Source organism: Urocitellus parryii, chromosome 14 (assembly GCF_045843805.1).
Source record: "Urocitellus parryii isolate mUroPar1 chromosome 14, mUroPar1.hap1, whole genome shotgun sequence".
NCBI lineage: Eukaryota > Metazoa > Chordata > Mammalia > Rodentia > Sciuridae > Urocitellus > Urocitellus parryii.
This window is the reverse complement of record NC_135544.1, coordinates 28,223,326-28,247,534: the sequence shown is the minus strand read 5'-3', so window position 1 is coordinate 28,247,534 and position 24,209 is coordinate 28,223,326. Positions and strand designations below refer to the sequence as shown.

Below are 24,209 nucleotides of genomic sequence, written 5' to 3'. Positions count from 1 at the left end.
ACTCAGGATTTACTTTGAAATTAAAATTTTTTATTAACAAGTTTATAATACCATTTTACTATAGTCTTTGAGTCCAAGATAATTTAAATAGTATTTGGTCGCTGAGGAAGACATAAGTTATAGTAAGCTTCCTTGTTCCAAAAGTCTGGGCCCTTCCATCCACACCAGCCCTGGATTTGGGAAAAGGGAAAGGAAAACATTTTACTAAGTTTTAAGACCACTCACTAGAAATTGCAGCACAAAGCTCTGGAATAGGACTCCAATACCTATATAATTCAAGGGTTTTCTAACTGTAGAAAAGTAACTTATTTGGGTCCTTTCAACACAGATTTTAAACTTTTTTTTTAATATTTATTTTTTGGTTAGAGACAATACCTTTATTTTGTTTATTTTTATGTGGTGTTGAGGATGGAACCCAGGGCCTTGCACATGCTAGGCGAGCGCTCTGCTGCTAAGCCACAACCCCAACCCAGATTTTAAACTTTTAATCCTAGATTATTTAGTCACAGAAATTATCAAAAAAGAAAAACTTCCTAATAGTAATTGTTAGTTCAGATACCACACACTTCATGGGTCCTAAGATGCATAGTTTTATATCTCTGGCAGTCAATAACAAGTATAGCTTATTTGGTTGTATCCTAGATAGGATGAAACATGGTAGTGAGAAACTGATCTTGCCCCATGAGCTGTACTCTGTGTTCTTTCTTTTTCCTCAGGCTATAATCATTTCTACTTGCCATTCTTCATGTCAGTATTAATCCTTTTCTCATGCAGACAAAATTACTTTCAAACAAAATCATATGATTATATGAAAGTTTATAAAATTTCTTCTAGGACCACTGATTTATTAAAGAAGAAAAAGCTGATGACCGGTTTATGTTGTTTCAGAATGAAATGCTTTGAGAAATAATTGGGAAGAGGCTAGATGAGGACTCTTCAGATACCATGGAAAGAAAAATAGTCATCTTATTCTTTTAACTAAGTCAGGATATTCTGGCTAAAATTTAGAGTGGCTATAAAAGATAGTGTCTTAGCTCCATTTTGTGTGTGTGTGTGTGTGTGTGTGTGTGTGTTTGTGTGTGTGTGTGTAGAGAGAGGGGAGGTCTTACTGGAAAAGATCTTTTAAATTTTTTTTTTTTTTTTTAAGAAGGGGGTCAGGGATTGAACCACTGGCACATAATCACTGAGCATATCCCCAGCCCATTTTTGTATTTTATTTAGAGACAGGGTCTTGCTGAGGTTCTTAGGCCTCGCTAAGTTGCTGAGGCTGGCTTTGGACTCATGATCCTCCTGCCTGAGCCTCCTGAGCCGCTGGGATTACAGGTGTGCACCACCTGTTTTTTGTTTTGATTGCAAAAACATACATTGTAAAAATTCAAACATGATCAAAGTGAAAAAAAATCCTCTCCTTAGGCAACCACCATTAAGTTTGGATTACCATGTATTAGACGTTTCTATACATTAATAATCTATTTTATTGGCGTGTGTTTTTCACCAAACTTTAATTCAATGCCCTAAAATCTGTTTTCTTAACAGACATATATAAAAAGGCTTATACCATTTTTGTTTTAACCTTTTCTGATACTTTCAGACATGTAGGTTTTCTCCTGGCAACCAGATCCAATTTTTTTTTTTTTTTTAAATGAGAAATGGGTGGAGAATGTGCCAAAAGGCAAGTATATGGAGGACGATGCTTCTTGGAGATGACTGGCCTGGGAATGTAAACAGGAAAGCTCCACAAGAGGGTAAAGAGGAACAGAAGAGGCAGAATTGCCTCTTAGACTGTTGCATCAAGTGACAGTCAAAATTCTACTGATGGCTGCACTTGGCTTTGGCTTCATAGTTTCTTCTAAGCACTGTGCGTCAAGGGGGTTCCTGCTATTGCAGAGTTCTACAGAAATATAACTCCTAAAATAATGTTAACATATTTTTTGAAAACATATTTTAAAATGTCTTATTTTATGCAACATTTAAATATGACTAATTAATTTCACACATTTTCCACTTTATCAAAATAGCCCAAAAGGAGGAGACTGCAATTTATAGAAAAAGCAATCGGAGACAACCTGACTTCCTCTAATTACTTCAGAAAATCTTACATAGATAATTCCATCTAGTGCAAAGCACCTCAAGCCTGTGGTAAAGAAGTAATATCTATGTCACTCCCCTGATGAAAATAAGGCTTTTCCTGGGGTTCTTGCCTGGCTTTAGCTCCTGCCTGTCTCTCCAGCCACACTTCTGCAGCTTGCTCTGAGCACATCTAACTCCTGTAAGTTCTTGGAGCAGCCCGTGCCTTTCTTTCAGGATTGCTGACTTTTTATCCTTAGGGCTTTAGAAAGGTGTAATTACATTTTTTTTTTTTAATTTCTGAAAATACCTCACCAATGAATTTCAATGTTAAAACCATCCCATTCTTTGCAAAAAGTGACCTAATTAAACTCCAACTACAAAGTTCAGAGAAACCTTTCTTTGATACTGATGATACTGACCTAAGGAAAACATGACAAAAATGAAGAGTAATGAATGAGTAATAAAATAGTAGGGGGGCTGGGGATGTGGCTCAAGCGGTAGCGCGCTCGCATGGCATGCGTGCGGCCCGGGTTCGATCCTCAGCACCACATACCAACAAAGATGTTGTGTCCGCCGAGAACTAAAAAATAAATATTAAAAATTCTCTCTCTCTCTCTCTCTCTCTCTCTCTCTCTCTCTCTCTCTCTCTCCTCTCTCACTCTCTCTTTAAAAAAAAATAAAATAAAGTTTAAAAAAAATAAAATAGTAGGATACATTCATTAGTTGATGATTTAAAAGGTTGTATGCGTTCTTTGTAATTTTAATAATTGTTATTTAAAATTTGGCTTAATTATGGCTTAAAATACTTGTCTCCTGAAGATTTAGTACTCAATTTTCATATGTGAGAATTCCCTATAAATCAATTTAAATTAATTCTTGTTTTAACTGATATTGTAAAACATCAACAAATATTCTTGAGTTGGTCTCAACTTCAAAATCTCTATAGAATAAGATCAGGTTATATGTAAATAAATCAAAAGCAGTCAGTCCTCCATAATCTCCAGCATTTTGCTTGGCTATTTCTAGTTAATTTTAAAATTATAAAAGTTTATATGTTCTACCCTTATATTTTAAGTCATCAGTAAACCTGGATGTATTTATTTGTATAAAGCTATAAAATCTCTAAAGTAATATATTTATGAACTTTGTGTTCCATTATTAAATATAAAAACTGAGAAAGGTTTTACAAATTTAACCTAAATTTTATCTTTTCCAACTGACTTTGTCCTTCTAGTCTCCCTATATAGACAGTTACTCATGATAGCCTTAGAATGCCTCCTCACTGCCCTCAGCTTGTCATCTTTCTGTTGATATCTAGTTTGCTATCCTTCATTTCTGAGTTCTTGGCTTTGTTGCTAAATTTGTGTTAAATGGATACTTACCTTTTCCAGAATAACTTGCAGATCTTCAGCGCCTGTATAATGTGGATCTAGAATCAGAAATTTTATCTGCCCTGTCGTCTCATTCCATGCAACTCCTAGTATTGTGTGGGCTAAGACTCCTCCTCCTAGAGAAGACATGACATACCAGAGGCATAAACCAATCTCAAACTGCCATTATATTTTAAAATAAAGAGACAGATTATTTTGCCTACTTATTGACCTAAATAGCATTAAAATTCATTACCCTAATTGTAAAAGACCATGATGTCAAATATACTCTGAAAAGGTAAAATTTTATCCTTGACACGTGAAAGATGCAACCTGTATTCATAATCACATAAAGCTTGTATTCTGCTGCCATATCCTTTAAATTATCTAAATTGGATAAGGCTCCAAACTCCTCCCAACAGAATAATCACTGCCGTGGAGCCTCTGCTGTATTTGCTCTGATATCTCCAATGATATTGCCTACCTACTCTTTCTGCCTCTTCAGAGACTCATGAATCTTTTGATCAACCAACCCAATATTCTTATTCTACAAATAAAGCCCGGAGAGGTTCAGTCATTTGCACAGTGTCACACAGATAGCCAAGTGACTGAGCCATGACTTTTGATGTCTAGTCAAGTGACCATCTCCTCTTTTTTTTGGCTATTGGGGCTTGAATGCAGGTGTACCTTACCACTAAGCTACATTCCCAGTCCTTTTTATTTATTTATTTAGAGACAGGATCTTGCTAAGTTGCTCAAGGCCTCACTGAGTTGCTAAGGCTGGCCTTGAACTTTTGATCCTCCTGCTTCAGTCTCCCAAGCTGCTCGGATTATAGGTGTGTGCCACTGCAGCTTTATCCTTTTTAATACTTCTCTTAGTTTTCCAAATGTTTAAATATAGTTATCGGTTTCTTTTCTTAGCTTTTCTTTTTGTTATTATAATCTTTTTTACAACCTGTCAAGAACCTTGTAAATTTTTAAAATATCCAGAGAGCTAATATTATGGTATAGAATTTAATTTTAAAATGTTTAAAATGACTTATTTTATGCAACATTTAAGTATTACTAAGTCATTTCACACATTTTCCGCTCTATCAAAATAGCCCAAGATGTTCAAGATACCTTACCAATCATTACTGGAGTGCCTTCACTCTGGAAATGATTAGCCAGTTCCCGTCCTCGTGAAGCCATTTCTGAGCCTTGGCTAGAAAGAAACCATTTTCCATTAGATGAACTACTTTGAACACTAAGGTCAAATAATGAGTTTGGTGAGCCAATGTTTTCTACCTTTTGTTTTCCTTTTGGTTTGTTATTGAAACAAAAAAGTAAAAATCAAGTGGTAGAGAACAAACTTAGAAAGCATCCCTCCCCACCCACCGCCAAAGGTGACTAGAAAGCAATTTAAAGCAACAGAAACTCTAAATATTTAAGGCTACTAACTATGCTAGGAAAGAAGAAAGGCCTAATTTTCTTCTTCTGGAACTGAATAAAGAAGGTTCTAGATTTTAAATATGAGATTCAAACTGTTCATCTTGATGTCCAGGGCACTCTTATGCAGAAATTTAATTATTAGAAAAAAGGAGAGTTTTTTATTTATATATTTTTGGTGGTGCAGTGAATCAAACCCAGGGCCAAGCATGCTAGCCAAGTATTCTACCTCTGAGCTACATCCCCAGCTATGGCATTTCTGAGTCTGTATTTTCTCTTTCTTAATACCTACCTATAGACGTGACAGAGGAGATTCTAGGACTGAAATGTATGTCTGTGAAGTTGGTATGAAAATTGCAAAATGTTGTTAAGTACAACATAATTATTATGCAATATCTACTTTTGAGAAAAGGAAAGAAAGATGGAGAGGTAAAGGGAGGTACATATATGTTCCTTGACTCACAATAGGATTCCATCCCCAAAACCCATTATTTAAATTGAAAACACTATAAGTTGGAAATGCATTTAAGATACCTCATATACCAAACATCACAGTTTAGCAACGTAGTACATTGCGTTTCTCCTTGTAAACAAATGGCTAACTGGGAATTAGCCCACCACCACCAGAGTATTAAACTGCACATCACTACGCAGGAAAAGATCAAATTTTCAAAGTAAGGGAGTTGGGTTTGTGGCTTAGTGGTAGAGCACTCACCTAGCATGGGTGAGTCACTGGGTTCAATCCTCAGCACCACATAAAGATAAATAAATAAAGGTATTTGCGTCCATCTACAACTAAAAAATATTTTTTAAAAAATTTCAAAGAAGGTTTCTACTGAATGAGTTATTGCATTTGTGCCATTGTAAAGTAATAAATCATAAATTGGCCCATTATAAATCAGGCACTATTAGTATGTTTTTTTGTTTTTGTTTTTGTGTTTACTTTTTTTGGAGGTGCCAGATGATGCTACACCTTAATTTTTGGCTTAATAGGGAATGTATAAATAATGTTTTAATGTACCAAAACTCACTTGAAAAAATTATTTGCTTCTTAATCTATCATTATTTAGCAGTGATTTCCATAACTATTCCAAATTCCAATTGTGAAATCAGACATATTAAAGCACTTGATAATGAGGATACTATAACTATAGTTATCAATTAAAAAATACATTTAAACACCTGAGGTCATACAATATAGAGTTAGCTAGTTATGGTTAGAGAAAGTGATATAACTTAATTTATATTTTCTCATTTTAATAATAGAATTCTCTAGAATTGTAAGATAAGTATATTATTTGGACACATTAATGGTTTATTAATATCTTAGAAAAAGAGCAAGAGGCAAACAAAAATGTCAGTCACAGATCAAGATTTGATTTTGTCCTTTCAAGACTTTTTGAAGAATTAAGCACTCAAAAACCAGACTTTTGCTGGATGTGGTGGTTCATGCCTATAATCCCAACAGCTTGGGAGGCTAAGGCAGGAAGATTACAAGTTCAAAGCCAGCCTAAGCAACTTAGGTCCTAGGTAACTTATCAGAATGTTGTTTCAAAATAAAAAATAGAAAAGGGCTGGGGAAATGGCTCAGTGTTTAAGCACTCCTGAGTTTAATCCCTGTTACCAAAAAACAAACAAAAATACCCCAAACTAGACTTTGTAATTACAAAGGTTAAAATACTTGTAAGTTTTCTTTGTATAGGCTAAAATACAAATTTAGACAATGAAGGTATATACCACAGTTTATTTGTAAACTCAAAAGTCTTCTAAGAGCAAATAAAAAAATTTAGGGTTAAAAAATGAAACTTATAAAGTAAGGAGAAAGAGAAAGGAGTGAAAATAAATAGGGGAAAATATATAATTTTTAAAATTATTTTAATAAAAATGACAAACTGTCACTTTGAAATGATTTACCTAATTTCTTAAAGTGTTCTTACCTGACAAACAATATTTTTGAAGTTATACCAATCAATTGGTTTAGTACCAGCTGTACCTCAATAGATCCAATCCATTGCCGTGATCCGACAAATGTTGCTGGTTTGTCACCGGCATCAACTAGAGCCTTTATGTGTTTAAAAATATAAAAAAATCCATATACATGACAACTATTAAAAATTACATTTAGGGTATTTTCTCTAATTACCAGTATGGGAATTTTTTTTTCCTTCCAAATAACAATATGTCTACACCACAGGGCAATAAAAATTATTAATGGTATTATATTAAATTATTAATGGCTAATAAAACATATACTTGCTTATAATTTAAAATGGGGTGTTTAGTACCTGCTGAATTTCCCTGTGTGTTGGAATGGCTCTCTCTGTGTATCCCTGATGTCTGAACCAAGAGCAGATAGTCTGCAGCGATCGGTAGGCACAGCCCCAGCCATTGTCATCTATCCGATCCTGCATATAATGGTGATAACCATATATGCCCTGGACCACATAAATCTATATAAAAAGAAGAAATATAACACAATATTAACTTAAGATAGAAGTACATATTTTATACATATGCCTGAGGCATGTTTACTGTTCTGACTATTGCTTTAGAACCTTGTAAAAATAGTCAATCCCCAAAAACCAAATGCCAAATGTTTTCTCTGATATAAGGAGGCTGATTCATAGTGGGGTTGGGAGGGGGAGCAGGGGAGGATTAGATGAACTCTAGATAGGACAAAGAGGTGGGAGGGGAAAGGAAGGGGCCTGGGGGTAGAAAAGACGGTGGAATGAGATGGACATCATTACCCTAAGTACATGTATGAAGACATGAATGGTGTGAATATACTTTGTATATAACCAGAGACATGAAAAATTGTGCTGTATATGTGTAATATGTGAATTGTAATGCACTTTGCTGGTATATATAACAAATTAGAAAAATAAATAAATAAATATACCTTCACAGAACTATGGCTTAACATTATACCCTCTTTCTTGATTTTATTAAAAACCAAAGTTCCTCAACAGTGGACCCAACAGTGGTCTCCTTTCCAACTTCATCTCCTTTGCTTTCCCCTATTTCTTCATCTGGTTTGGGTTCAAATACACCAGGGATAATCTGACCTCAGAGCCTTAAGGTTCTTTTGGATAGAAAAACTATTTACCCAAATAATTTTATAGCTTCACCCTTCTTCCACTCAGGTTTCCATTAAGTTGTCAGAGACTTCCCTGACCATCCAACCTAAAGATGGCATGCTCACTCTCACCACCTGTCTTCTGCCCTGGACATCATCTTTAGCCTACTTTATTCCGAAGCATATCACTATTTGATGTTTAACTTAACATTGCTTTTATAACAGACTGGGCATTCAATTGATACAAATGTTGTTGAATACATGATGATCTGCCTAAATGAATGAATGAAGGACTAAAGGAATGTATAAACAAATAAGTGAAGGATTCATAAAATGCTTCTGCATTTTATAAACATCCCAGGGTGTTATTTAATAACTCTAAAATAAAGGTTGATATTATAAAATTTTTAGTTGTAGTATAATGCTAAGAATGCACATCTTTTTTTATAAACCAATATTATTTTCTAAAACAATTGAATTGCTTGTGAAATAAAAGACTGTTCAGTACTGACATAATTTTTTCCCCAAAATAATTTTGATCAGGGTGTTGACTGAGTCCACAGATGCACAACCATGGATATGGAGGGTCAACTGTGTAAGAATCCTTCTTGGAACTGTTGTGGAGGCAGGGAGTGAAAAAGGAAGGAGTGCTCTGTCAGACTGATAATGTTCTAGTGCTTAAATAAGTAGGGGCTCCTCGGTACTCATTTCCTTGCTATGCTATACATTTTACATATGTATTATATGTACATATAAAATATTATATAATAAATATTTAAAAATTATTATCAATGCTTCTGGCTCCTTTGTAATACAGATAAGGAATTTCATTGTCACAAATATATCAGTATTCACTTAGTATTTTGAGTGTCAAAGTTTTCTAATTTAAAGAATTAAAAGAGAATATATGATATAATACCTACCCTGGAGGAGTTCTGAATATAGTCTGAGAGAGAAAACATTTATGTTTCATCTACTAGAAAAACCATCAAGAGTTTTACTTTTTGTCTCAACAAAAAGTATAAAACTCTGTTTTATACTTCCTATTCTATGATTCTATGTCTGTGACAGAGCAAGATTTTTAACAAGGAATAGGTCTCAAGATTTCTTCCCATCTTTTCAAAATAAGCGAGTCATTTAATAACCCTGAAATGCTCTCTAAAGACTCTTGTATGTACATGTAACAGTGAGTGCTCAGAGTTCTTTCTAGGAGAAGCTGGTGTGTCCACCGTTCTGATGGAGCTAAGTGCATTCAGATGGATAAGACTAAAAGTAGGCCCCTATTGTATCATATATTCAATTTTAGTTCTTCAGATTTTCTTACAAAAGCCCCTGGACACTCAGAAGGTGCTTAATAATTGTCATGAAAAGACAGCCAGTTAAATTTTCCTTCTTTTGGGAATCTGAATTGAGAAGTACAGAGTGAACCAGTAAGGAGCAGGTAATGAAGTTGAAATGAAGCACACACTGAGCAGTTAAGAGGAAGGTTAGGAAAAAGTCCTACACAAACTGAAACAATGAGGATACAGAAGGTATGAAACTGAGAAAAGATAGAACAAGCCACTCAGGATCAAAAACAGACACATAGAAAGCAACAGAATAGCCATCAAGGAGTCCATGTAGGACTTGAGAAACACCGGGACAGCTACCAGTCTCAGGGTTCCTTTGTTTTAAGAGGGCCAGCTGTGCTCCTATTCCTATTTCTCATTGGTCTACATGTATTTTTAACTCCTTTCTCCATCCCTTTTATTTAAGGGAGAATCTATCCTTTATGTGAGAATCTATCCCTTATAACCAGGTAGATGACATGTAGAAAATAAGACCAAAAAGTTGCCAAATGTATCCTTCAGTGTGGTTTGTGCAGATATGCCCTTAATTAGAATGATTTTGCAGTTTCAGAATGAAAAAAATGGAACAAACCTTCAAAGAAATCAAGGAATGAAATTTGAGTAAGAGAAATGTGGTATATACTCTCCACTCTCAGGTCATAATTATGTTAATTACTGCTATCTTAAGGACTGTTCAAAGAAATAGGTGATAAATTATTTTTTTAGGGATGACATATATTATGAATTAATCCTTAAAACTTCTCCTGGGTACCAACAAAAAATAAATGAGGCAAATGATCAAATGACTCTTACATGCAATTAGTTAAAACTCACCATATGGGCTTCTATGTTAGGTGGATTAAGATAAGTATGTGGATTTCTAATGTAACCATCTTTGTATGGCTCATCTGGAAAGTGATAAGCATTAGACCTTTTGAAATAAGGTCTGTCACATGGCAAATTGAAGAGATCATGTAACTCCTAAATGAAATCAGAATCAACAAAGAAAAAAGTTAATGATTAAAATTCTTTGTCAATAAATAAAGATGTAAAACAAATTATATTTGACAAAGATAAAACTAGATCAAAGTATTTTGAAAAATCATGTTAAGAGCACTTTACAAACATAAAGGGTACTGATTAAATTATAGAGTAGAAGTTGGTGGTATTAAACCAACCAAAACGGCATGAAAATAAAAATATATGTACATGTTTAAAATGTGATATTTTCTCAACTGTATTAAAAAACATGTAATGGTTACTTTTAAAACTCTGACATCACTCCTATGTACTCTAGTATTTGAAAAGACCACCTTGGATAGATGTTACCTCTGCAAATCAATTCACCTTGCATTTACAGAGAGGTATACAGGGTTAGAATATTACACTACTTCTTAGGGATAGATTTTAGGAAAATGGCCCCATAATACAATTTGATGGGTTATAGGCAAGGCCACATATCAAAAAGATACACTTAAAAAAATAGTCATTTTTACCAATAAATCTAATTTCTTTAAATGCTAGTTATGTTTTTATCCAAATTCATCTAATAAAACCTAATAACCCTACCTAAGGTAAAGTATTATCATAGATGATAATCAGCATTTGCATAAATTCTAACGTTCCTTCCTTAACTGTAATCTTGTTTTATTTATTTTTTCCCCACAAATCTGGAAGTAACAGAAGGGAAAGGCAATTTGTTAACAATCATCAGCTAATCTAAACATGCTACATCTTTTCATTTCCGCATTTCATTATAGAAAAATTATAAAAATTCCATAGAATGTATGAACCAAATGGAGCATTTGAAATTAAAATATAACCAGCACAATATTTTTTCATTAGTAATACAAAAAAAAGTTCCATGAAAACAGAAATTAAATAATATAAAAATAATAATTTATTTCCATACTTTTAAGGTAAATTACAAAATAATTTCCTTTTACTGGAAATACATAAATAAATATAACATGAACAATGGTCATTGTCTTTTTCAAGAATAAATGAATTGATTTTACCTTTCTATAGGCCTGCAGCTGGCCATCTGGAATTCCTGATGGATATGAAATTGTTACGAGACCTTTTTCTCCTGGTAATAAAAAGTGCAATGGTTCAGGTACCACGATAGATGTTTCTTTCATATATCTCAAAATGCATTTTTCCATATCAGTTAGTTGATTATGAATTGTATCCACTAGAAGTTTACGAACTCTGCGGGGGGAGGAAATACACAAGTGTATTAACAAAAGTCTTAATGGCCACTGAATCAAAGTGTAGAGCTAATATATCTCTACCATAGTAAAAACTTGATTGGATCAGGTTAGTTAAAACAAGTCTGGATCAGGTTTGTTAAAAGAAGTCTAAATCATGTCAAGTAAAAGAAATTGTATTTTCCCTCTGTGTGGATAAAGGGAAACCCTCTAGTTTTTGGCATGCTACCCTACTTTCTCCAAATAAATAATTACTAGGTGACTCTTTGGTTGATAATAAACAAGGAGTAAATCATAGTAAAAACAACAACCTCTCAAACATGCCATTCTAATATCTAAAAATGGGCTCTGATTACTTTGCAGGAAGGGTCTTCATTTAAATGTGGCAGTAATAGTATAAAAATACTTACTTTCCCCATGTTTCTTCTGGAGAAACAGACAGAACTGCATCGACTGGCAAGGTCATATTCACATAGTGATGTCCTCCACTTTCCCTTTCAATGATGGGGGTTACAGCGGCCAGAGAGGTTGACATTTCCAGCATAAGATCTATGTTTACTATTTGATGCTATAGATAAACAGCAATGTCAACTTATTGAACATTACGCCCAAAATATGAAGGATAAGTAAAAGGACCTTTTTTTTTTTAAGGATAATACATAAAGTTGCAGTGAATTGTTTAAAAGTACAAATCTTAAGAAATTTCTTTTTGCTTCAAAATAATCTGGGCAAAGAGGGAGAGTGGATAGGAAGCAAAGATGAAATCAGACTGGTCATGTGTTGACACAATGTTAATGCTAGGTATAGATTCACCGTGGTTCATTATACTAGTCTCTCAACTTTTGTATGGATTTTAATTGTTAAAAAATTCAAACAAACACCATAAGATAACTTCACACAAAAGGAACTTTGACTATATACCCCTGGTTTAAATACATACAGACCTATAATCAAATGTTCAGCTGTATTTACTAGGATTGATTTTTGCAGTCTAAAACTATTTTCTGTGTCTGAACAAATTTTGCAAAATGCTGAGGATACTGGCAGTCAAGCTTCTCATTGGGAGTTGTTGATAACTTGGTGGAATTGAAGTGGTATTGAAGGAATCAATATTACTTACACTGATAGATATGCCCGTTTGTATCTATATATATATATGCATACTCCATGAAGAATGACTGATTCCTGAGCTGGAACAGGGAAAGAATATGTTGCACCTGGACTATCTTACAGAAGACAGAAAGGAGTGCTCAAAAATATAATTGCAAAAAGACAACAGAGGAGGTTTGAAGGTGCTTCTATTGGTCAAATCTTAGAAAATATAAGTGTCAAAATAACTAGTGATAGTACCAGATTATAGTCCATTTCATAAAATAAGAATCTAAGCTTCATGAAAATGAGAAAAAAATAAAGAGGGATTGGGGGCAGGCGGACTCTTCCTTATAGTACAATGCTATCTAATATATGCAGAAGGAAACCATAGAAAAAACACCAGATTGTAAGCATCATATTGGATTCTGGTGAAATTTAACAATGGCGATTAAGAGCTAGATTAGAAGTACTCTCTCGTGGGATATTAATCATAATGGAATACATAGTACCTTTACCACAGAGAAAACTAGTAGATACCATCTTAAGTAAGTGATGAAAGCTAACATCACTAAGAATTAGAACAAATTGATAGCATCTGCCTCTTTAGTACACTATACTGGAAAGGACATAATATCTCTTCAGTGATATTCCTGACTATAATACAGGAATCTAATGACCAGAAAGCATAAAAACAAACTCAAATCAGGGAATATACTTTGAAATAACTGACATGTACTACTCAAAACGTCACGTTCTAACTATTGATAATTTTCAAATCAATCTCCACCTCACAATTTTTTGTGCACATCACATTTGTAAATTTAATAGCTCGTCTGTGTCTTACTTCTGTCAAACATACCCACAATGACCTTATGTCTTCATCACTTTCCATTTTTTCTCAAGTAAGAAACTGGCTGTGCCATATCCAATCAATTTCCAAATACAATCCATTGTATACTCTAAATATCTTTTGTATCCACTTTTTCTTCTCTATTCTCATAACTGGTGGTTTAATAAGGTCTCGCTAATCTCATAGGCACCCATTGTCCACCAATCAGATTAAAAAAACACTATAGTCACTCTAACTTTGTACCCTGGAAGAAGTGTTTCCATTTTTCATCTCTGGAAAAATTTGTGGAATATGGCAGGTAACAGTAATACTGGTGCGAAAATCAGTAGAACAAAAAACAGTGTGAAGAACAAGAAATCCTTTAGCATTCATTATTTTACATGTCATAATGTGTCCCTTTGTCATTTGTAAGAATGAGTATTTTTATGTACTTCTATTTACTTTTAAATGACTTGTAAAAGTATTCAAGTCTATCTTATTTTTGTGAAAACAAAGAAAGCATTAAAAAAAATTTCCAAGATAAGTATTATAGTGAGATAAAGTTTAGATATGTGAAACAGACACAAAATCTTTTTGAAACTCAATGTTCTGACCTATAAAAATAAGGTTAGATTAAACTATCTATAAGATCTTAGCTCCAAATTTGAAGATTTAATATTTTTATTAATAAAGAAGACAAGTGATTTGCTTACCATATCTGATAATTTTTTGTCTTTCTTTCTCATGAATTTTCGTTTTGTATCTTCTTCCTGCTCAGATCTAAAATTTTTGATACACAGATACATTTAAAAATATGAAGTGATGTTTTGAAAAAATTTCTAGAAATCTTTAAATGTACTTACTTAATAAAGCGCATTATGTTCTTACAAGCAGAGCTATCAGTCAGTTCTCCTGGAATGGTGTTTATGTCACTATTAGGCCATACATACACTGAACTATGGCAAATTCTGAATACAAGTGCATTTGAAGAAAGCTTTTTCGACAGGTCACTCAATACACGTTTTAACGCCTTCTTGATAAAAATTTCTAAATTAAAAGAATATGTAAAAGGTAAGAAAAATATTAGATTTTTCAATCTGAATTCTTTCAAATACACAGGAAAGTAAAACACAGTGAAACTGACTCTCAAATACCCATTTCCATTAATTATAACAAATATTTTTGCCTTTCTATTTGTTTAAAATTGAGATAAAATTTACAAACCATAAAATTCATTCTTTTAAAATAGGTGGCTTTTAATATATTCCCAAGGTTTTACAATCATCACCAATTCTATAAAATTTTCATGACCCTACAAAGAAATCCCATCACTATTAGCAGTTAAGTCTTCATTCCTCCTACACTTTTCATTTCTTATCTTTCTGAACCTCTGTGTGGCTGTAATATAATTGATCATACTTTTAATGAGTGATTTCATTTATTATCAAGGTATTAGCTATCATCTTTTATGGACATCACATTCCTTAGCTCCAATTCTGACCACTTTCCCCTAAGTTTCAGACAAATGTCTGTTGGGAATCTGCACTTAATGTCCCATAAGCATCTTGAAATTCTCAAACTCAATTCATCACATTCCTCCTCTGGTATTCTTTATCTTTGTTTATGGCAGTAGTCCAAGTCAGAAGCAGGACGACATCCTAGAACTTGTTTTATACAAACCCCATTGATTTTTCTCCTATGGACTTTCTTATACTACTATAATAGTATTTTAAAAAGTAGGGTCTGGAGATGTGAGGTTATGTATAGTTGCAAGTCTAAAATGTACAAATGTATTAGATTTATTATTTACATTAGGCTCTGGATGTATTACGTACACTATACTCATTGGCAATATTTATGTTTATTGTAATAATTTTCTGCAAGAGGCATAAAAATTCCCTAAGGGAAGGAGCGGACTTTTTTTTTTTTTAATTGCCACAGAGGTACCTATGGACTGGTAAAGGTGCTATAACCTTTAAGTTTAAGTTTAAATACTATTTAATTCACTTACTAAATATATAACCTTAGTTCATTTAACCTGTCTTTCACTTGTTTTCATCTGCCAAATGGAATCTCAGTATATTTTATCATTAATTTTATGATAAAAAGGTAGAAGTTTTCTCAACACCTACCATTAGCAGTTGGTAGCTGGAAAGCCAGATCAAGGCCTCCTCTTATTCTGAAGAGTATATCCATAGTTTCTGAAATTACCTAGAATAAAACAAAAATTCCCTTATGAAGCAAAACATACCCATCCTCAAATAAATTAGAATCTATTAGACTTTAGAGTAAGGCATTAATTAAGCTTGAATCTTTGGATTATTTCTTGAATTAGTTCCTTGTTTTATGGAGTAAAATAAAATGTGATGCCTTGTGTTTAATCAGCTTTTCATAGCTGTGACCGAAATATCTGACAAAAACAACTTAGAGGAGGAAAAGTTTATTTTGGGGTCAGGGTTTCAGATGTTCAGTTTCTGGTTGGTCAGTAGACTCCATTGCTCTTGGCCCGAGATGAGGCAAAATATCATGGGAAAAAGGGTTTTGCAGAGGAAAGCTGCTCAGCTCATGGCAGCCAGAAAGGAGAGACAGCACATAGGCACTTAAGATGCTAATGACAAAACATAATCTACTTCTTCCAGCCATGTCCCACCTGCCTATAGATACCACCCAGGAATATATCCAAATTATTAAACTACCAAGTGGGTTAATCCACCCATTAAGTTACAACTCTCATTAATCTACTCATTTCACCTTTGAACATTCCTATCTTGCCTAACATGAGCTTTTTGGGGGATACCTTGTTGGAATAAGTTTCAGTCTCAGCTAGCAGCTACTAGCAGCTCGGAAATGCCTGAAATACCACCTTTCTTCAGGCCTGACAGGAGCGCCTGCAGGATGGGGTGAAACCACATCCTCAGCACTTGTGGTTAGCATTGCCAAACTGCCTCACTAAGAAACTGAGAGTCAGGGGCTTCAGGGCATGGAACCCCTGACTCAGTAAGGGTTAAAGACCCTTCCAGATTGCTTTCTGCCACGACAGCAATATTTAGAGTTTCCTCACAGTGCGGTTACATTAGGCAGAAGATGATTGGCTTATGGATATTGTCTTGCCTATGTATGATTGACAGGCACGCCCCACTCAAACCCTATAACCGTTATGTGCATTCCAAAAATAAACTGAGCTACTGGACAACGACCTGAGATGGGTCTCCAGCCAGTTCATTCACCAGCTCCTGGAGTCTGTGTGCTGATTCCACGTCTCTATCCCCCAGAGACAAGGTAGCTGAGTGACCATTGATCACGAAGGGACTAGGAACACATTCAATACCTAATATCCAAACCTTAACATCCCTAAATTTTAAATCAAGGGTTTTCAACCTTCCATACTTAAATCACCTGGGGAACTTAAAATTTTGATACTTGGGTTGCACCCCCAGAAATTATTATCAATTGGTCTAAGTTAGACATAGGCAAAAGGATATTTAAAAGCTTCCTCTGCCCCCATGCCCGTGATTCTAATGTGCAAAAAAAGGCTGAGAACTACAGTTTTAAGATGATATTTCTAAGTTATAATCTTGAGGGATTTAACAACAACATGAAAACATAAATGGTAAAGAACCAGTTTAAGAATAGAATAAGAAAACTGAACGTAATCTGATGACACCTGGTGGACAAGACAATGAGAGGAAACTAACAAATCATTGATGGTGTCAGTATAAACTGGAAACTCTTCTTAGAAGGTGGCAATAAGAATCAAAGCTTTTTGAGCTGGGGTTGTGGCTCAGTGGCAGAGCATTCACCTAGCATGTGTGAGGCACTGAGTTCAATCCTCAGCACCACATAAAAATTAATAAACAAAATAAAGATATTGTGTCTATCTACAACTAAAAAAAAATACACTTAAAAAAAGAATCTAAGCCTTTTATAGTCCCATCTTTGGACTAGTGGTTCTGCAGATAGAAATTTACTCTAATAAGAAAATCTGCAAAACACAAAAAAATTAGGGTATTTTAACCTAATTACCACCAACAGAAGATTGGTTAAATAATTATGAATATCATACAACTATAAAAACCACTTAAAATAGAATTTAAATGGCATGGGATAACACTTGCAATGTGGAACATGCAGAGGGAGGAGAACTTGCAAAATGGAAATGATCAACAGTTCTTAACTTGGGTACATATGCCAAGTTCCAGGTAGTCAATGATGATATATGACAAACTTTATTACTGTGTGTGAGAGAGTGACCAAAAGACACCAGCAAAGGTAGGGAGTGGGAAGAGGGAGAGCTTGCTTTTGAGGAGAGGTTTCAAAGATTTTGTCATATTCTCAAAATATGTCTTAATCAGGCTGAAAAATCATACTGCACAGTGAGAACCGTATTTGGAATTAAATAGATACTGACATCGACTGCGGACATTGATCCTCAGAACATAAAGTAGGTACCATTACAACTTTTTCTCACTTCACAAATACCTTGTTGTTTTTCTTTAAGAGTAACTGCTTTTATTTATTCTAAAAATTGTAACCTGTTGAAAGATCCCACCCTTTGTCCCAATTCTGCTTCTGGGAATTTATTCTAAGGAAATAATCAAGAAAGTTCAGGGCATATTCAGCTTCACTGTTGTCCATTTATCTTACTGCTGTGGAGGAGGAGGAGGAGGAGGGGGGGAGGAGGAGGGGGAGGAGGGGGAGGAGGAGGAGGAGGAGGAGGAGGAGGAAGAAGAAGAAGAAGAAGAAGAAGAAAGGGACCGCAGCCGTCCGAGAGGAGCTGGGGGAGGACGGTGGCCCGCGAGGCTCGTCGCAGACAACGCGGCGGCGATGTCCGCGAGCCAGGCGAGTGCCGCGGCGGCAGCGGCGGGGCCTCGCGCACGGCAGGGCGGTCTGGGTTTTGGCCTCCCCCCGGTTCCCTGGAAGCGGGCCGGTGGCCAGTGCGGGAACGGCAGCAGCAGCAGAGGCGGAGGCTTCAGTGCGTCTCTCTACCCTTTAGCCTGAGCCAAGAGAGGCCAGGCAGCCCGGGTGGCTGGAGGGGGTCCGCTGCCCGAGAATGGGAATTCTCTTCACCAGGATATGGAGACTGTTCAATCACCAGGAGCACAAAGTTATCATTGTTGGATTGGATAATGCAGGAAAAACTACCATCCTTTACCAATTTTCTATGAATGAAGTTGTACATACATCCCCTACAATAGGAAGTAATGTAGAAGAGATAGTGATTAATAATACACGTTTCCTAATGTGGGATATTGGTGGCCAAGAGTCTCTTCGTTCTTCCTGGAATACTTATTATACTAACACGGAGTTTGTAATAGTAGTTGTGGACAGTACAGAGAGAGGATTTCTGTAACTAGAGAAGAACTCTACAAAATGTTAGCACATGAGGACCTAAGAAAAGCTGGATTACTGATTTTTGCTAATAAACAAGACGTTAAAGAATGCATGAGTGTAGCAGAAATCTCCCAGTTTTTGAAGCTAACTTCTATTAAAGATCATCAGTGGCATATCCAGGCATGCTGTGCTCTTACTGGCGAGGGATTATGCCAAGGACTTGAATGGATGATGTCACGACTTAAGATTAGATGATCTCTACTGACCTCTTCTCATAGACTTTGTATAAACAAAGTGCTGGACTTTACCTGAAAGCTGCAAAAATTAATGGTTTAGATATATTTATAATAAACTGATTTCAATTTTTTTCTATAAGAAGAAAAATTAAGACCACTTATTTGAAAACAAGATGAAGTCTCATCTTCCAATTTGCTTTCTCATTAGTTCCTTCCAAAGTACTTTATTAAAGCTGTGATTGACATTTTTCTCAATGAATCCTCTCAGGACAATGTGTAGCCTGTGGTAAGTACAAAGGGAGAGGAAGATGTTTTGAACTTTAAGAGCTTTATTATCAGTATACCCCTCCCCAACTGAATGTTGTTCTCTTTTTGTTCCACTAAGTCAAAATACAAATCAGCACATATACTGTTTCCAATATTTTAAATGTCATGTTAGTTATGAAAAAAAAGTATTTTACTTAAGGTTGTGTATGTATTATGTATATACCTCAAGTTCAAGTTAATGGCTTTGATTTGTGTTTTAAAGAAAAGCAAATAACGCAAAAATTAGTAATATCCTTAGTTATTGCCCTAATGAGATAAGTACTGGTATTAAGTGCCATTTTATACTTTTCCTGTATGTTTTCTGTATTGTACTAATCAAACGTCCCCTCTCCCCCAATCATTGAGCTGCTCTTAAGAAAAAAAAAGATACAGGAAAAAACTTGACATTGTATATCCATTTTTGTTGATCAGTAACACACATAGAAATGTGTAATCCAACTAAGTGAAATATCTGTCAAATTTTTGGCTTACCCAGTTGACAGAATTGCACAGTGGAGCATTGATCAGATTAATCCTTGTATTGGTCTAAATTATTGAATAGATTATTAACCCACTTATAAACCAATCATAAATTGCGATTAAAACTATCAAGTGATTTCTTCTTAATTAAAATCTATTGTGTGAAACATGTCTACCCAAAGAGGTAACATTCTATAAATATTATTAAACAATTAGCTAGAGTCTTTTTAAGTATAAAAGTATATATGTCAAGCTGTTAAAATGAGAGTACAAGTAATGCATAAAAAATTTCTGAGCAACATTTGAAATTTTTTAATTTGCAGATTTCTTATTTTAGGATTTGGAATCCTTTTGAGGTTTTTTGTTGTTGTTGTTCTTAAGTTTTCTTTGATCTTTCACCTTGTAAATGCATTGTTTAACAATTAATAGTGGTAAATTTTTAATGCTGTTGGCTGGAAAACTGATTGGTGTATGATATATTATTTGTACTAAGAAATAACTTGCCCCAAAATACCTTTGTTTGCTTAGGTTTCTTTCTTTCTTTCTTTTTAATGTTTGAAAATTGAAGGTATTTTTGTCATAATTGTAAACAGAATTATTCTGTATTAAAATATATACTCTAAAAAAAAAAAAAAAAAAAGAAGAAAGGGAGGGGGGAAGAAACCACTAAAGTAGCTCTCAGTAAGAAGTTGGTTATATAAAGATCAATACTACCATACAAACAGTGTATGGACATTTGAGTAAAAAATATTTTTAAAAAGAAGGTAAAAAGACAGGCAAGAGCAGATTTTAATTCTGCTACTTACTGCATGACTTTGCCCAGTTTAATTGCTCAAGTCTATTTCTCTTCTGTAAAACTGGGATAAGAAGGGTTGTCATGAACATTCCATATGTGAAAAAACGTAAGTCTCCCTGGACTTCTGAATCAAGATCCTCTCTGAAGAAATAATATTTAAGCTAAGATGTGACAGTTGAGTAGGTAGGAGTAGCAGAAGTATTAACACTTCTAGAGGAACAGAGTGGGGTTGGAGATAGAAGAGCCCATTCCAACAAGGGCATGGACTCATGAAAGCCTCCTTAAAAGACGACTTAGGAGACTATCCTAGATGGATAGAACTAACAGTGGCACGGACAAGGATGGCAAGAGTGGAGAGAGTGACAACGGACAGGCAATTAGAAGTAGAATCTATAGGACTTGATTATGGATTGGACATTCATTTGAGAAAAGGAAGGTGTTAAGGGTAATTTCCAAGTTTTTGGCTGGCAGGTGGATTGTGGTGTCATGTGCAGAGATGGGAATTCCTGGAGTAAGGGCAGATGTGAAGTGAGGGAGGTGAAAATGATGAGTCAATTTTGAACCTGCAGGGTTTGAAATACATATGAGCAATCCAAGTGGAGGCACCGTTAGCAGATTTATGAATCTGGAGCTCAAAAGAAAGGACTAAGCGGGAGATACAAAATTGGGAGAAAGCATAGGATGTAAAGTGTTCCTGTTAATCTAGGATAGGGATTGGAGGACCTGGCTGAGCTATGAGACAGGAGGGAAACCAGGAGAGTGCAACACCGAAGCTAAGGGAACAGAGTATTTATTTGAACAGCTATTCCTCTTTCCTAGCTCAAAATCTTCTTTCTTAATAGTCTTCAAATACGACGAATAATGCCTCATTCTAAAAAAAAAAAAAAAAAAAAAATCACAAGGAGGAGAGGCAGGGAGCGAGTATCCCAACGTGGCTGAGCCGAGGGTGCAAGAGTTAGTGGACAGATTCCCTCTGGCTGCAGCTGGGAGAGAGGCCCAGGCTGCAGACTCCAGACAACGTAGTTTGCAGCGACCATCGAGGGCCAGGGAGCCCGTCTCCCTTCAGGGGCTCGGACCCGGGCTGTCCAAGTCGGAGGGGAAACGCAGGGGTCGGTGACGAGCAGAAGCGCTTACCATTTCCACGACGTGGGGGTGACACGGACGTCTACTTCTGCCTAGAGGATCTGGGGCCGGCCGGGAAGTGGCGTCATCGCTGGCCAAAGGGTAGGGCTTGGGAGGGGGACTACAATTCCCAGCATGCCCGGCAGCAATACGTCACAGAACGTACCACTTTACATCTCCTCGCCGATGGCTAGAAGGATGGGAAACCAAAGACTTTTTTCGATATATTGGATTGATTGAGTCTTTTGTATCCTACAGACCCTCACAAGTCGTCCCGTGTGTTTTTCGATGCGGATTGGAACTCTCCTCGTGTCCTCCCTTAGTCTACTTGGAATAGTTTCTCCCGTACCCCGGGCAACGCAGCACAATAAGTCCCAGCGGTGCGCCGAACGTGCGGAGTCTTTTCGCAGCCTGCATGCCCGGCGGGAATCCCTAGCTCGCGGGAGGGCGACGCGGAGCCTAGTTGCTCCTGCAGCGCAGTAAATCCGGACCGGAGCTGGGACGATCTGATCTTGGTTGTCGGATCAGGTGCCCTTCGGAGAGGTGACTTGTTCCTCGCAGACACCAGGTGTTGTCCCCTAGATACCTGTCTACTCCAAGGCTTCTTATTCCTAATGGGAAATAATTTCGTCATCGCCTCAGCCAGAAGTTTTCTGCTCCTTCTTCATCCCCCTATGCACTTTGTCCATGCCTTTTGAAGAGAACCTGCCGCATTCCACTTGCCTTATACTTATTTTCTTCCTTAGCAGATTGTCAGCTCCGGGCGGGGCGGGGAGGGGCGGTAGGATCTATTCCTTTTTTAGGTTTCAGTTTTCCTCGCTATTACCAGCGAGCCTTACCCGGTGGAGGAGGGATTTGCCAAGTATTTGTTAAATGAATGAATGAATGATTTTGTAACTGTAGCTCAAGAAGAGTTAAGTAGTGAGAAAGTTAAGGGCAAGAACTTTTCTCCTTCCCCTGCTCTGTGGCTCACTTGACTGGGTGCCAGATCCTGTGTCCTGGGAATAATAGCACAATAATGAACCAAATTAGCCATTGGAGGTAGCATGCACCTGCAATCCCAGCTACTGGAAGGCTGAGGCAGGAGGATTCCTTGAGTCTAAGAGTTTTGAATCCAGCCCTGGCAACAAAGGAGGACTTCCCTCTCAAAAAAATTGGTGAAGATGGGGCTGGGGATGTGGCTCAGCGGTAGCGCGCTCGCCTGGCATGCGTGCGGCCCGGGTTCGATCCTCAGCACCACATACCAACAAAGATGTTGTGTCCGCCGAGAACTAAAAAACAAATATTAAAAATTCTCTCTCTCTCTCTCTCTCTCTCTCTCTCTCTCTCTCTCCCCCCTCTCTTTAAAAAAAAAAAAAATTGGTGAAGATGAACCAAACTCATATCACAGTTCCTGTCTTGTGGAGTCAGCGTTTTAGTTGAAACAAAATGGGGAAAACAAAGAATTCCTACACCAAAAATAGAAAATGTTGACCTATTAGATAACATGATGAAGGCGTGGAAGGAGATGTACATGCAGCTATGATGAGGGGTATTAGAGAAATGATGAACAAACTGAGCAATAGGAAGATCAGTGTTTTATTGGGGTGACAGAAAGAAAGGGGTTCACATACCAAAATGAAACATGCACTGGCGACTGTGGGCGAGAAAGCCCAACCTGAAAATTAGACAAGTGCAGCCAAGTATCCAGGGAGTAGGTTCCGGTGGTGACTAATGAGGCTGGCCGATAATGGACTTGGTGGGCCACATTAAGGATTTGAACCCCTGTAGCAGCACAGGATACTAGTTAGTTGGGCAGTTGGGGTGGAGCTTGAAATAAACTGTAAACCATATAGTACACCCCCAATGACTGATGTGTAGTCTCCAGGCATACCTGATCAGAAGAAGAGGTGGGATGGGGAAAGTGTGTTGTATTTTCTCAAGCTGTATTTTTAGGCTGAATCTTCACTTAGGCCTTTGATGTTACACATTAAGTAATGATTCATACACAGATAAGCACAGTTCCAAATAGGGAAGCTTGCTGAGTCATTGAAACAGCTTGCTTTAAATTAAAGATAAAAGACTCTTACCTTGGATTATAAACCAAGAAGCATAAACCAAAGTTCCCCCCCCCCCACTAATGTATGCCCAATGCCTACTTCCTAATAGTTGCTTAAATACATAAAGATGTAGAGGCTGGGAATGTAGCTCATGGGAGACACTTGCCTGGCATTCACAAAAGCCCTAAGTTCTCTCCCCAATACTACCCCTGGAAAAAGACTTTCCGTAGAAAAATTGGGAATGTAGCTCAGTGGTAGAGTGCTTGCTTAACATGTGAAAGGCCCTGGATTTGATCCCTAGCACCAAGAAAAATGAATAAATAAATAGCTCAAAAACATTAGAGTAATGTTTTAATCAGCTTTGCTTCTTTTCTGTGACAATACCTGACAAAAACAACTTAGAGGAGGAAATGTTTATTAGAGAACAAGATTATTTGGGGCTTGTGGGGAAGCTTATATAGTGGGGTCAGAAAGCATAGAGGGGGAAAGATGCCAC

At 36.3% G+C, this 24,209-nt stretch overlaps 1 protein-coding gene and 1 pseudogene across 1 annotated transcript; one reads left to right on the top strand and one right to left on the bottom strand.

The window, feature by feature from the left end:
• Nucleotides 1-21,780, bottom strand: Ufsp2 (UFM1 specific peptidase 2). The gene is made up of 12 exons (XM_026389495.2): nt 21,687-21,780; nt 15,536-15,614; nt 14,267-14,450; nt 14,117-14,183; nt 11,893-12,050; nt 11,291-11,483; nt 10,107-10,253; nt 7,154-7,318; nt 6,806-6,930; nt 4,568-4,644; nt 3,453-3,577; nt 1-170 (listed from the first exon to the last, which is right to left on the bottom strand). The coding sequence occupies exons 1-12, from the start codon at nt 21,687-21,689 to the stop codon at nt 84-86; spliced, it is 1,410 nt and encodes a 469-aa protein (XP_026245280.1). The 5' UTR covers nt 21,690-21,780; the 3' UTR covers nt 1-83.
• On the top strand, nt 18,154-20,346 carry LOC144250122 (ADP-ribosylation factor-like protein 5A pseudogene; annotated as a pseudogene).
• Nucleotides 21,781-24,209: the final 2,429 nt, after the last annotated feature.

Bases quoted from the DNA above. Each gene is read 5' to 3' on its own strand.
- Ufsp2 (XM_026389495.2), bottom strand. The intron at 14,451-15,535 runs GTAGGTGTTGAG...CTTTTAATTTAG, and splicing joins CCAGCTACCAACTGCTAATG to AAATTTTTATCAAGAAGGCG. The intron at 12,051-14,116 runs GTAAGCAAATCA...GTTTATCTATAG, and splicing joins ACAAAAAATTATCAGATATG to CATCAAATAGTAAACATAGA.